This window comes from Selaginella moellendorffii, unplaced genomic scaffold (assembly GCF_000143415.4).
Source record: "Selaginella moellendorffii unplaced genomic scaffold, v1.0 SELMOscaffold_277, whole genome shotgun sequence".
NCBI classification, from domain to species: domain Eukaryota; kingdom Viridiplantae; phylum Streptophyta; class Lycopodiopsida; order Selaginellales; family Selaginellaceae; genus Selaginella; species Selaginella moellendorffii.
The window spans coordinates 1-14987 of NW_003314535.1; the positions used below are offsets into that span (position 1 = coordinate 1).

The 14987-nt window shown below is 47.3% G+C and overlaps 3 protein-coding genes and 2 pseudogenes across 3 annotated transcripts; 2 read left to right on the forward strand and 3 right to left on the reverse strand.

Moving 5' to 3' along the window:
- The first annotated feature begins 107 nt into the window (after positions 1-107).
- Positions 108-1934, forward strand: LOC112343891 (annotated as a pseudogene).
- A 448-nt stretch (positions 1935-2382) lies between these two features.
- Positions 2383-3090, reverse strand: LOC112343890 (protein IWS1 homolog 1-like). Its single transcript, XM_024667977.1, has one exon. It carries the CDS (start codon positions 3088-3090, stop codon positions 2383-2385), a length of 708 nt encoding a protein of 235 aa, XP_024523745.1.
- A 404-nt stretch (positions 3091-3494) lies between these two features.
- LOC112343888 (receptor-like protein 6) lies at positions 3495-4565 on the reverse strand. The gene is made up of 2 exons (XM_024667975.1): positions 4306-4565; positions 3495-3750 (listed from the first exon to the last, which is right to left on the reverse strand). The coding sequence occupies exons 1-2, from the start codon at positions 4563-4565 to the stop codon at positions 3495-3497; spliced, it is 516 nt and encodes a 171-aa protein (XP_024523743.1).
- A 4837-nt stretch (positions 4566-9402) lies between these two features.
- Positions 9403-10862, reverse strand: LOC112343889 (probable inactive leucine-rich repeat receptor kinase XIAO). The gene is made up of 3 exons (XM_024667976.1): positions 10275-10862; positions 9811-10198; positions 9403-9716 (listed from the first exon to the last, which is right to left on the reverse strand). The coding sequence occupies exons 1-3, from the start codon at positions 10860-10862 to the stop codon at positions 9403-9405; spliced, it is 1290 nt and encodes a 429-aa protein (XP_024523744.1).
- Positions 10863-11239: 377 nt separating this feature from the next.
- Positions 11240-11942, forward strand: LOC9641045 (annotated as a pseudogene).
- Positions 11943-14987: the final 3045 nt, after the last annotated feature.

The window sequence follows — 14987 nt, forward strand, 5'->3', positions numbered from 1 at the left end:
AGAAAAAAAAAAAAAAAAAAAAAAAAAAAAAAGAAGAAAGAAAAGGATGCCAGAGGAGCTGGTGATAATAAGCCGGCACCTCATGCATGCCTTTGCGCATGAATCCCGAAACTCAGGAAAGCTTGGATCGAGAGACGCGAGGCAAAGTCCGAGCCAAGGATGACGCAAATGTTCTACGCAAAGAAGGGAGTCATCACTGAGGAGATGCTCTACTGCGTGACCAGAGAGAGCATGGAACCCGAGTTCGTCCGCTCGGAGGTTGCTCGAGGCCGGGCGATCATTCCCTCCAACAAGAAGCACACGGAGCTGGAGCCGATGATCATCGGGAGGAACTTCCTCCTCAAAGTTAACGCAAACATCGGCAACTCGGCTGTGACGAGCTCGATCAAGGAAGTCCAGAAGTTACAGTGGGCGACTCGATAGGGAGCTGACACGATCATGGATCTGTCCACAGGCCGCCATATCCACGAGACGAGAGAGTGGATTCTAAGGAACGCTTCGGTGCCGGTCGAGACTGTTCCCATCTATCAAGCGCTCGAGAAAGTTGACGGCATCGCCGAGAACTTGACGTGGGAGGTGTGTCGAGAGACTCTCCTGGAACAGGCCGGGCAGGGTGTGGACTACTTCACGATCCATGCTGGTGTGCTACTGCGGTTCATCCCACTCACAGCAAACCGGGTGACGGGAATAGTTTCCAGGGGTGGCTCCATTCACGCAAAGTGGTGCCTGACGCATCACAAGGAGAACTTTGCGTACGAACACTGGGACGATATCCTCGACATTTGCAACCAGTATGATATCTCGCTCTCCATCGGCGATGGCCTGCGACCCGGCTCGATCCACGACGCGAACGATCAGTCGCAATTCTCGGAGCTGGCTGTCCAAGGCGAGCTCACTCGCCGGGCCTGGGAGAAGGATGTCCAGGTGATGAACGTAGGCCCCGGCCTCGTACCACTCCACAAGATCCCAGAAAACATGGAGAAGCAGCTCGACTGGTGTAACGAGGCACCGTTTTACACGCTGGGGCCCTTGACGACCGATATCGCCCCTGGATACGATCACATAACTTCGGGCATTGGAGCCGCCACCATTGGAGCTCTCGGGACTGCGCTGCTGTGCTACGTGACGCCGAAGGAACAGCCGAACAGGGACGACGTGAAGCAAGGGGTGATAACTTACAAGGTCGCTGCTCACGCCGCAGACCTTGCGAAACAGCATCCTTTCGCTCAGGCTTGGGACGACGCGCTGAGCACGGCGAGATTCCAGTTCCGGTGGAGGGACCAGTTTGCACTGTCGTTCCCCCATGACAGTGATGGCGTTTCACGACGAGAGCGAAGGAGCAAAAGTCGCGCTTTTGCTCCATGTGTGGTCCAAAGTTTTGCTCCATGAAGATCACGGAGGACGTGAGGAAGTATGCCGAGGAGCATGGCTACACCAATATGGAGGACGCGATGAAAGACGGCATGGCTAAGATGAGCCAGGAGTTTTCAGCTGCGAAGAAGACCATCACTGGCAAGCAGTGGGGAGAGTCCGGCGGGGAGATCTACTTACCGTAGGAAAGCAAGGAACCAGTTGCTTAAGAGCGATGGACCAAAGATCATCTTGTCTCACAAGGTAAGCTTTTCTTTCTTTTCTTCAGTTGCTTGAAAGCTTTGTCTTTGTAGGTGATCTCGCCAAGGAAAGGAGCGACAGGATTTGGATCTGGAGAAGATGACAATCAAGTTTGAAGGTAGAGTTTGGTTTGGTTTGTAAGGAATAAGTGGAGGTGCTCTCGCTTGTGTAGCTAGATTTCTCTTTCGTTTTTGCTCTATAAGTTTGAAGGTTCTATTTTGCAATGCTGACAGTGGTAGCACCAGGGGTGCTTGTCCGTCTCAGGGACAGGCTGAGAGAGTCCCTTTGCACCTGAACAGGTTAATACCTGCGTAGGGAGTGTGCTGCTTGTGCTGTTTTGCAGGTGTAGATCATGTGCGCGAGGATCAAAGATTTGTTCCAAGCAAGAATCAATCAATGATCACTTCAACTAGAAAGAATCTATCATATTATGCCTTTTTTTAATTCTATTATCTTGATTTGGTGCCTAACAATCCTCCCCTTATCAGAGAATGATCATTTGCAATCATATTTAGGCTACACTATAGGGTTTACCAAACCTCTTTTTAGATCCACCATGTTAAATATTTCCTTCAGAATATTTTTGCCCCACTCATTTGCCACTAAAATCAAACTAAGCTCTAATACCAATTTTAGGATTCTATCCTTTACACACTAAATCAACTAACTAAAAGGGTAATTACTTAATTGTAATGCTTTTTTTTTATCCTATTATCCTGACTTAATGCCTAACACTTTGGCCCCCATGACTTTGTTGTTAGTGTCATGTAGTCACTTCATGGACTTGTTTATCCTTGCCCTCTTGAATTCCATTGCTCCACGTTGCATTATACTCTCTCCAATCACTTCTCTGGACTTCGGACGAATAGAGAAATTCATGGTCATGGGCTGGGGAGCTATAATTGGTGGAATTCTTCTCTTTTTTGGAGATGGCAGTGACCCTGAATTTTCTTCCACAACCGCTATTGCTGGTTGCTTTTTCGATGGAGAAGAAACTTTATCAATTGTTTCATCATGGACGACCTTGCTTTGAGAAATCCCTGTGTCAAAAATCACATAGCTCCACTTCTCAATCAACCCCTTAGTTAGCACTATATTCTCATGTGTTTCTTCTTTGTGCTCTAAAAAATATTTTACTAACATTCCCAACCCGCTCCACGCCAACTGCTTCTTTCTCGTCTCATCATCCAAATCAATTAGCATCTTCTCAAGCAAGATTGTGAAGATTGTGCTGCGAATCATGGCATGGGGCAATGACCCATCTGGAAGCGGCTTGAGCCAAGCAGCAAGAAGCATCAATACACCCTTATCAAACAAGTGGGCATGGTAGAATCGCTTCTCAGCCACTCCAACGAAAAATTCGAGCATTTTCAGCTTGCTGGTGGCCGGCTTGGATTGTCTGTTAAGCTCCATGTCCTCCTCAGCAGCATTAGCCAGCTTGGTAATCACTTGCTCTACGAACTTCGCCACCTTCGCCATGGCTTCGAGCTAAACTTGGGTCTGAAACCCTTTATATACAATTCTAGCTGGGTTCTTTTATCTAGGAAAAAATGTGAGCAAACAAAAAAAAGTGAGGAAAAAAATAAAAAATGTTAACGTCAATAAGGCCCCCCGGATTGCCGGCGATGTTCTCCCGCCACTAGGTATGGCCCCAGTGAGGTGGTTGTGGGAGACGTTCAAGTAGTTCAGGTTCTTGAGCGCCAGGATGGTGGGATTTTCCCAGTGATGCGGTTGGAGCTGAGGATCACCACTGCAACGAGGTCATTTCGTCTTGGATCATTGGGATCTTGGAGAACCAGCTCGGGATGGCTCCTGTGAGTTGCGACGAGGTCGATCCGGAAAAGAAGTTCCCTCCCAGGTCGCGAACTTCCAGCTGACGCAGCTTAACCAAAGGCAGGACCCTCCACGCCATTATCGTGGACGCTGAGAGTCTGGAGCTGAGAGAGGCTTCCCAGTTCTGGAGACAGCGTACCTCTTAATCCCATAGACTCCAGCTTGAGCTCGCTCACACGGCTGCTAGCTCCGTCGCATTTGACACCAGGCCAGGCACAGCAGCTGGACTGCTGAGTCCACTTGTTAAGCAGGTTACTCCGATCCACGTCCGCACTTTTGAAAGCCAGTAATGCCTTCTCGTCTTTGCTGTTGCAGGATGCCGCAGTGGTGCCGTGAACAAGGAGCGAAACGAGTAAAACAACGAGAAGTGTTTGAGACATTGCAAGGGAACCCACAAGCCAATGATGATATGAGGTAATCTAAGAGGCTCACTCTCTATTTACGTTAATAGGAGAGAACGCGCACTATGAGGGACGAAAGAGCTTCAAAGGTACTTATACTAAGAAGTCCTGCTGCATATCTTCAAAGATAGCATTCTATTTTCTTGTTCTCGTTTTGTTCCAGCATTGAGAGTGGCACTGTTCAACTGGTGGCCAGGAGGTTAACTTCTAGTTCCAAGTTCAATGGTTCTTACACACTCTCCAGGTGATAACTTTACAACTAGCATGTTCATGCTAGGGAATTTTTTTTTATACAACTCCTGATAGGGACCGAATCTTGTGGAGCTCCATGATAGCTTCATATGCAAGAGCCACAGGCAGCAAGGCAACGAAATGCAGGCCGTCGATTCTCAAAACTCTTCGTGCTTTGCATCCATCGTGGCGCCATCTTCATGACAGAGCTAGGGTTTTTGGGGAGCACCGGGGCAGGGGCTTGCCACAGAGCCCCGGATTGGCGGCAAAGTTCTCCGGATCCATGTCGATGAGCGGCTCTGTGCTAGGTATGGCGCCAGTGAGCTGGTTGTGGGCGACATTCAAGTAGTTCAGTTTCTTGACCGTTAGGAATTCCACTGGAATCTTGCCGGTCAGGCGGTTCCTGGCAAGGTCGAGCCTCTGCAAGCTCGTGAGATTGTGAGATTGGCGAGGCTGGGACTGTGGAGACAAGTGATGACAAGTCTCCATGTCAGCAAAGGAGACAAGTCATTCATCCAAGACACCCCAAGCATCACACCCATACTGTTATATACATAACCATACCAAAGCAATGAAGTCGACAGAGCATTCCACACACAAAATCACACATCTACATGGTATTGGGTTTGTTTTGATCCTAATGGCGAAACATTGGCAAACACAGCAATGCGATGAGCAGGACTGCACTAGGGCTCTCGCAATCCTTGCTAGGGTGGAACAGCAGATTCAAGAATGCAAGCGAGCGCAACGTGATGTCCATCCGTGCCTTTGCCCTAATTGTCACTCTGTATGCATGGCATGTGGGTGTCCCTTCCAGTGATTCCCACCACCTCCTCCCCCTCCTCACTTCTAGCTTACTCTGTTGTTTTGTCTTTTCTTCTAGAAATTAATGGCTACTAGTACTCCATCTTGCATTACATTTAGAACCACCCTAGCGAGCACCATGGCCACCCCGGCTGGCAATTGGGATGTAGGATGGGAGAAGCTACTTTAGAAGTTCATGGGTGAGAACTTCACGACTTGGAAGACCAAAGTCTAATTAATTTTAATGGCAAAGGATTTGGTGGAGGGAACTGAAATGAGACCTCAAGATACAGAAGCCGCCTTGTAGGCTACTTAAGACTCCAAAAACCACAAAGCACTTTCCGTGATTGGACTGGGTCTTAGAGACAAATTTATTCATCTCCTTCATCTAGAAAAATCCACCAAGGCCAATTAAAACTTCCTTTCCCAAAGTCTTTGCAACCAAAGACACTAATGCTAAATTGGTTTTGACCCATAAATTTTTCTCCCTACGCATGTAGCCTGGTGAGACAATGCCAACATACATTGGAAGCTCAAGGGCTTAACATAGCAGTTGAAGGAAGTAGGTGTTATAGTTTCTGATGACTATGCAAAAGGCTTCCTACTCTACTCTATATCCCTAGAGTTGCAACAATCTTCCTCCATGCTCTCTTTTGTCTTAGGCAAAACCATGGAGGAGCTCTACTTTGATCTGCTCGAGGAAGAGTGCAAAATTGTTGAGCATCAAGCTGGCCATCAAGGATCCCCTTAGACTGCTCGCAAGTAGGCCTTGTTTCTTGGTAAGAAACAATCGAGTGGGGAGAAGAGGAAAGGAGGCATTAGTTGTGGGCTTCATATCTCTTCTACTACAACTCCCAGCTTTGGATCTAACTTCTCCAAGAAGAAAAAAGGGTCCTTGCAACTATTGTGGAAAGATGGGGCATGTCGAGCATGAGTATTGTGCAAAAAAGGCTGCCACCTAACACATGCTTACCGAGAGCAACTCATTATTGATGATGGATCTTTACCCATCACCAGTGTCTACTCTTGAGGTTCTATGGCTGGATAGTGGTGCCTCCTTTCACATGAATCCCTTAAGGTCTGCATTTCACACTTAGAAGGCTTTTCAAGCTCCACAATAGGTTTATGTTGGCAACAAGCGACCACTCCAGGTGGAACGTCGTGGCATGGTGGTGATTAAGCTACCCAATGGACCTCTTAAGGAGGTTCATCACATGCACTGTACCTGAAGTAGGGTAGACAATTCTTTTTATAGATGCAGCCTCAAATCAAGGATTTACTACCACCTTCTTCCCAAAAGGGTGCACCATCTATGGTCGTGATGGTGCTCCTGTAGCTAGTGGCGTGAGTTATGAAACACTCTATTGTTTAAACGCAAAATTGGTTTTTCTAGCTCAAGTGCTTGCTTTCCGAGCACAAGACACCATTGAGCTCTAGCATACTCATCTAGGGCATGTCAATGAACAAGATTTGCACACCTTAGCTCGTAACCAGCATGCTAAAGGCATCACGCTCCCAACTGGCTATCTGGGTGTGTATGAAACTTGCCATCTTAGGAAGCAAGTTTGCCTTCCTTTTCCATCAAGAACCATGGAGGACTAAGTTACAGGCTTACTCAATTTGGTTCACAGTGACGTGTGTTACTTGCCCATGGAAACACTCAGCTGCAAGAGGTACTTTGTGTCTTTTATCGATGACCATTCCAGATACACTGTGGTGAGCCTTCTCCACGCCAAGAGCAAAGTGTTCAACCACTTTAAGCTTTTTAAGAGCTGAGTAAAGACGTTTACTGGCCAAAAGATTCAAGTGTTATGCATGGATGGTGATGGAGAGTACATGAACAAAGAGTTTCTCAACTTTCTGGTTGAGGCTGGCATCGTTCACCAGTACACAACAGCCCATACCCCCCAACAGAACAGTGTGGCAAAGCACCTCAATCGCACTTTGCTAGAGACTATTTGTTGCCTTCTCCAGCATGCAAGCATACCCAACTTTTTTTGGGGTGAAGCAGTTAACATGGCTGTTTACATCTGTAACTGCCTTCCCACAAGGAGCACTAGTGTGGTTCCTTATCAAGCTTGGATTGGGAAGCGCCCACTTGAGGGTCTTCTGTTGCATAGCGTATGCTCACATTCCAAATGCGACTCGATAGAAGCTGGATCCTAGGAGCCAAAAGACCATCTTTGTGGGCTATCATGCTCATTCTAAGGCCTATTGTGTTTATAATTTTGCTCTCAAGAAGCTCGTGTTCAGCTGAGATGTCTCATTCAATGAGCAAGAGCTTTATCGCCACATTCAAGGTACTATTCCTTCAAGTTCTAACTTGGTGGACTTGACCCCAATGCTAGAAGACGAGCTCACCCACCCACTAGCACCAGTAGTCCAAAGGCTGCTCATTCCAGGAGGAGGAACACCTTCTCCACTTGGTGGTGGCATGCCTTCTCCACCAACTCCACGGCTATTAGTTCCTCTAGTCACTTTGGTGGTTACTAGCAGCAACACTGCTTCATCCAGTGAGCAGAATCTTGCTGCTACTATGGACAAGCTGTTCGTTGGTGAAGAAACAGTTAGAGGATCTTCCTGTTCACCTCCTTCAGATCCTCTCATGACACTGCCACCTCGTCAAAAGATTGGAGCTGTTACCTGTTCAGGACGTGTGAGCAAGCCAACGATCAGAGCTCTTGAATCTCTTGCTCAAGCTCCACGTAAGAAGGGATTCTACTGGGCCATGAGCTCCATTGCTGAACCTCATGGCTACCAGGCTGCTCTCTCTAGTCCTGCACAATGGCAAGCAGCCATACAGGATGAGTATAACTCACTGATCAAGAATAGAACTTGGTCAGGCAGTCACAGCCAAGTGGCTGTTCAAGAAGAAATATTGAGCTGATGGCAGCATCGAGTGCTACAAGGCATGCTTTATAGCTCATGGTTTCTCTCAGATCCCGGGAATTGATTACTCTGAAACTTATAGCCCTATTGTAAACCTAATAGCAATTCGTATTTTGATGAGCCTTGTAGCTGAGCTCAACCTGGAGCTCCATCAACTTGATGTGAGAACTACTTTCCTGAACGGTGATCTTGAGGAGGAGGTGTACTTTGCTCAGCCTCCTAGGTTTATACGTCCTAGACAAGAGCATCTTATCTGCCACTTGCACAAGGCTCTAAAAAAAGCCCTAGGTCATGGTACACTAAAATTAACAGCTTTCTAACCTCATTAGGCTTTCCTCACAGCACAGCTGATAATAATCTCTACATATATTGAGATGATCAAGGATTTCTATTCTTAGCTTTATATGTGGACGATATAATATTAGCCTCCAACCAAATGCAACTCATCCACTGCATCAAGGCCTCTCTCGCTGCTAAATTCGAGATGACCGATCTAGGAAACTTGCACTACTGTCGGGGAATTCAAGTCTGCTGGGATGGCAACGTGGAGTACTTGAGCTCTCCCAGGAGAAATACATCCATGACATTCTCTAGAGGTACTCTATGCTTAATGCTAACCCAGAGGATACTCTTATGGAAGCAGACTCAAAGTTGTTCAAGGCTTTTAGTTTGACATCAACCTCAGATGACACTCCCAAGGAAGAGACCACAACACTGTACTGTTCAGTGGTCAGGAGCCTCATCTACTTGATGGTCTCAATTAGGCCTAACCTTGCATTCAATGTGGGAGTAGTCTCAAAATTCCTGGACAATCCATCACCCTCACATTGGGCCGCTGTGAAGCAGATCATGAGGTATGTGAGTGGCACAAGGAAATTCACACTGAAATATGCAAGATGAAATGGAGACAACGGCCTAGTGGGATTCACAGATGCAGACTAGGCAGGAGATCTAGATGACAGAAGATCTACCTCAGGGTATGTCTTCATGTATAACCATAAGGTGTTCTAGGAGGTAGTAGATCACTGTAATGTCCTCATGTGAATCTGAATACATCGCAGCTGCAGCAGCAGTGAAAGAAGCCATCTGGCTTAAGACGTTGCTGCAAGACCTTAGGATTCAAATTCCAGCAGTCAAACTCTACTGCAACAATATGTAATAGCGTTGACTCGGGATGTGAGATTTCACTCATGCACCAAGCATATTGAGTTGAGGTTCCATTTCATCTGGGATCAACTCAACAATCAACCTAAATTCTATCTAACCTGCTCAATGGTTGTTGATATCTTGACGAAGTCCTTGCCTCGAGTGAAGCATGAACTCTTCCTCAAATCACTTCATTTGACTGACGGTGCAAGCCTTGAAGAGGAGTGTGGAGACAAGTGATGACAAGTCTCCATGTTAGCAAAAGAGACAAATCATTCATCCAAGACACCAACTGCCAAGCATCACACCCATACTGTTATGTACATAACCATACCAAAGCAACGAAGTCAACAAAGCATTCCACACGCAAAATCACACATCTACAGGGAGGGATGGCGCCAATGAGCACATTGTCGTCCAGGTAGAGCACCGTGAGTTGGGTCAGCTGGCCAAGCTCTGGTGGGATTTCCCCAGTGATGCGGTAGGCTCAGCACTGCAACATTGCTGACGACATCTTTGGCATCTTGGGCCATTGGGATCTTGCCAAACCAGCTCGGGATGGAACTTGGGGGAGTGTGGTCAGTCCTTCGAGGGCCTGAAAGCTGAGGTTGTTGTAGTTGAGTCCGAGGTGGTATAGCATTCCTTTTCCCATGTTGCTCAAGTCTTTCGGGACTCCCGTAAGGAAGTTGTCGCACAGCTCCAGATACCTCAACTTGGGAAGAGTTTTTCCAAAGCTGTCTGGAAGTTTTCCTTGGATCTTGTTGGACTGGAGGAAGAGGTGCTTGAGGTTGGAGATTCTTCCTAAGGAATTGGGCAAAGCTCCGGTGATGGAGTTGAAGGAGAGGTCGATCTCGCATGTAAGCTCGGGTGTTCCTTGAGGTTGATGCTGCCAAACCAGGAAGGTATTGACCCTTGGAGCTTGCAGCCGCTGAGATCGTTGAGAGCCCCTGGAGTGTTTTCAGCCCGGAGATGGCGTCAAAGCTCGTATTGTTATCAAGTCGGATGACTTGCAAGCTGCTAAGGTTGGCCAGAAGCCCAGTGAGGTTGTTCATCGAAAGCTGCAGCCTTTTTAGGTTTTTGAGACCTTGAGCAAAACCATCTGGAATACGACCCGACAGCTGGCTTGCCGAGGCCCAGAGCTCGCTGAGATTGGAGAGAAGGCCTAGAGACTCGGGGATGCTGCCGCTGAATGAGTTGGACGAGATATCCAGCATGACAAGTTTGCTAAGACGGCCAAGAGAACTCGATATTTGTCCAGTAAGCCCAGCGCCAGAGCGAAAGTTCTTCCAGGGAAGCGAGCAGGCCAAAAGAGCTCGGAATGGGGCCATGCATACCTCTGTTGAAAGAAAGGTCCAGTACCTTGAGCTTCTTGAGGTTGCCGTGCTTGTTGGGGTATCGTCCAGTGACGTTGGTGCCTGATATCTTCAACGTCTCCAAGCTGGCAAGCTTGCCTAGCGATGGAGGAATGGAACCCGACAGCTTGGTGCCACTCAAGTCGAGATATTCCAAGTTTTGGAGGTCGCCGAGACGCTCCGGAATGGATCCTGTGAGCTCGGAAATGCTTGAGAGATCGAGACGTTGGAGGCCTTTCAGTTCCCCAAAGGATGAGGGAATGGAACCTGTGAGCTTGGGAGAACCCGAGAGATAGAGACGCTGAAGGCTTTTCAGTTGCCCAAGGGAGGAAGGAATGGAGCCTGTGAACAAGCTTGCTCTGAGATTCAAGACAAGGAGTTTCTCGAGCTTGGCGAGGTACCTCAAGCTGGTAAGTTTCCCAACTACGGATGGAATCGGTCCCTCAAATCTATAACCTGTCAGATCCAGCGTTTGCAGTGTGGATGCGAGCTGAGCAAGCAACGATGGCAGTGGTCCGGAGAAGAAGTTCCCTCCCAAGTCGAGAACTTCCAGCTGACGCAGCTTACCAAAGGCAGGAGGTACGGGACCATCCATGCCATTATCGTGGACGCTCCTGGAACAGGCCGAGCAGGGTGTGGACTACTTCACGATCCATGCTGGTGTGCCTGCGGTTCATCCACTCACAGCAAACCGGGTGACGGGAATAGTTTCCAGGGGTGGCTCCAAGTGGTGCCTGACGCATCACAAGGAGAACTTTGCATACGAGCACTGCAATTTCAACCAGTATGATATCTCGCTCTCCATCGGCGATGGTCCGCAACCCGGCTCCATCCACGACGGGGACGATCAGTCGCAATTCTCAGAGTTGGCTGTGCCGGGCCTGGCAGAAGGATGTCCAGGTAACGAGGCACCGTTCTACATGCTCGGGCCCTTGACGACCGATATCGCCCCTGGATACGATTGGCATTGGAGCCGCCACCATTGGAGCTCTCGGGACTGCGCTGCTGTGCTACATGACGCCGAAGGAACATCTCGGGCTGCCGAACAGGGACGACGTGAAGCAAGGGGTGATAACTTACAAGATCGCTGCTCATGCTGCGGACCTTGCGAAAAAGCATTCTTTCGCGCAGGCTTGGGACGACGCGCTGAGAACGGCGGGACTCTAGTTCCGGTGGAGGGACCAGTTTGCACTGTCGTTGGACCCCATGACAGCGATGGCGTTTCATGACGAGACGCTGCCGAGCGAAGGAGCAAATGTCGCGCACTTTTGCTCCATGTGTGGTCCAAAGTTTTGCTCCATGAAGATCACGGAGGACGTGAGGAAGTATGCCGAGGAGCATGGCTACACCAATATGGAGGATGCGATGAAAGACGGCATGGCTAAGATGAGCCAGGAGTTTTCAGCTGCGAAGAAGACCATCACCGGCGAGCAGTGGGGAGAGTCTGGCGGGGAGATCTGTTTTGCAGGTGTAGATCGCGTGTGCGAGCGTCAAAGTTTTGTTCCGAGCGAGAATCAAACGATGATCGCTTCGATTGTCCAAGGTAGTGGTTCCATCCGTCGAGATCTTGTTTTTTCTTGGATTCTTCCTAGTTGTTTTCATTCTTCGTATGATATTCTTTCTAACTAGTTGATCACTAAATATTGTACAATGTAAAACAGGAATGAATGAATGAATTTGCAATGTAAACCTTTTACATTCTCATAGTTTCAAGTGTATAAAATCTTAGCTCGATCTGTCAAGCAAAGAACGTGTCTTACATTGCAAAGAACATCTCTTACATTACGAGGACACCTCAGCCCCCATGACTCTGGGCCTTCTCTTGTTAGCATTGTGTAGTCGTTTCATGGACTTGTTTATCCTCGCCCTCTTGGATTCTATTGCTTCACGTTGCGTTATACTCTCTCTAATCACTTTTCCATCAAACTTAGACTTTGGACGAATCGAGAAATTCATGGTCATGGGCTTGGGAGCAGTGGTTGGCGGAATTCTTCTCATTCTTTGGCTTCTCCTCGAGATCCAAATTTTCTTTTACAATCGCTGTTGTTGGTTGTTTTTTTTTATGGAGAAGAAATCTCACCAATTGTTTCATTGTGGACAACTTTGCTTTGGCAAATCACTATGTCAAAGATCACATGTCTTCATTTCTCAATCAGCCTTTTAGCCAACATTTTATTTTTATATGTCTATTCTTTGTGCTTTAAAAAATATCTTACCAACTTGCCCAACCAACTCCACACTAATTACTTCTTTTTTCGTCTCATCATCCAAATCAATTTGCATTTTTTCAAGCAAGATTGTGCTACGAATCATGGCATGGGACAATGACCCATCTGGAAGTGGCTTGAGCCAAGCGGTGAGAAGCATCAAAACATTCTTATCACACCTGGGCATGGTAGAATCGCTTCTCAACCACTCCAATGAGAAATTCAAGCATTTTCAGCTTGCTGGTGCCCGGCTTGGATTGCCTGTTTAGCTCCACAGCAGCATTGGCCAGCTTGATAATCAGTTGCTCTAAGAACTTTGCCACCTTCGACATGGCTTCGAGCTAGACTTGGACGAAATTAATTTACAACTTCAGGGTCTGAAATCCTTATATACAATTCTAGCAAAACGGGACAAATGTAAAAGAACGCATATTATCTGGGTTTTTTTTTTCAGGAGCATATTCAGAGCATGTAAAATGTTTTGAAAAGTAAAAGGCGCTTGCCGCAGTCCGCCGCTAGTTATGGCGCCAGTGAGGTCGTTGTGGGAGACGTTCAAGTAGTTCATGTTCTTGAGCGCCAGGAATTCCACTGGAATCTTGCCGGTCAAGGCGAGATTCAGCGTCTTCAAGCTCGTGAGATTGGCGAGGCTGGGAGGGATGGCGGCAGTGGAGCGCCGTGAGTTGGCCAAGCTCTGGTGGATTTTCCCAGTGATGCGGTTGGAGCTGAGGCTCAGCACTGCGATGCATTTCGTCTTGGATCATTGTTGGAGAACCAGCTCGGGATGGCTCCTGTGAGCTGCGACGAGATCGATCCGGACCCTCCCAAGTCGAGAACTTCCAGATGACGCAGCTTAACCAAAGGCAGGAGGTACGGGACCATCCACGCCATTATCTCGTTAAAGATTTTGTACTACACATCCACATCGACCAAGTGAAAATAACATCACGTTGAAAGAAATAAAACTCCTCTCCTAGTAATGCTACTCAAGAATTCAGTCGCATGCAATGCCATGCTAGCCGGATATTCCCACGCTGGCAAAGTTGAGCAGGCAAGTGTCTATTTGACAAAATGTCAAGTTGGAGTTTAGTATCGAGGAGCTCACTGCTGTATGCCTATGCAGGATCAAGAGATATGGACTTGACACGACGATTTTCGATAATATACCATATCAGCAGCTAGTTTCCTGGAACACCATGCTTGATGCTTATGCCCGAAACGGGTATATGGCATGGTCATGTTCCATGCTAGAAAAACTTTTCAGAGAAGAATGGATTTTCTTGGGATGCAATGCTCACTTGCGTGTACCCAAGCAGGGGATTTGGTTTCTGTATTTGAGTTGTTTCACAATATGCAGATGGCCGGCATTTACAATTAAGGTAGATTTGTCTCAGCTCTTAGTGCTCACGGCCAAGTTGGTAGTGTTGAATGTGCTAGAAGTTACTTTGTGTTTCGATGGCTTTTGATTGTGGCATTCAACCATGTCACCATCATTACTCCCGCATGATCGATGGCTTGGCAAGAGCTGGTTACATTAAGAGAACTGATCACAAACATGCAATTTGGTCCCACTTCTTTGGATTGGCTGTGCCCCTTAGCTGCATGTCGGCACCTCATTGCTGTGAGCAGCAGAGCCATGTATCCTCTCTTGGCAAATGTACGGGCATAGCATTGATAGAATCTAAAGAAAACCAAAAACTGCTGCCTAGATTATGTTGTCAAAGTTTTAAGACTCGAAGTCAAACTCTTAACAATTGCATTTCAAATTCAAATAATTTTGTCTTTATTGTCAATCATTCTATGTGTCTACAAATGACGCCTTGCTGTTCAGCAGACAAAGTAGGGAATATGTCTGATTCTATGCGAATATGCTCAAAACTTCAAAAGCATAACTAGAAGGCGATCAATGTTTGATAGATTGCCTAATGACTATAGCTGCGATGATAGTTACTAACAATATGGAGGCTAGTGACCTACAACAATCTTGGTTGCCTTGTCGCTACACAGAACAAAGTTATTTTTTTATGCAATGCCGCAGCACGATCTCGTCACCTGGACTGTGATGCTTGGCGCATGCGCACTAAACGAGGATGTTGAATTTTCCACAGATGCCTGAGATCGAGCAACACCGTCATGCAATGCTACATGTTAGACAATCAAAGCTTATATTTGACTCCATGCCGCAGAGAGCTCTCTCGTCGTGGACAACAATGCTCAATGTTCTTGCCAAGAACAGCACCGGGGAGGAAACCAAGAGCTTTTTCTATCAAATGTTGCTCTCACAACCATCAAACTTGGAGCTTGTGAAGGCCACCTTTGATCAAATGCCGCAGCAAGACTTGTGCATTTGGAACTCTATTCTTTCGGCGTAAGCTATCATGGAGCTCCACAAGAGTTGGTCCCTATCAAAAAAATTCCTTGATGCCCTTCCCGGGAAAATGCAGATATTACAAGCGACAACGTTGCTGTGAAAGATAAAGCAACTTCACGTAGTTTGTAGCTAGAGGTAGAACGCA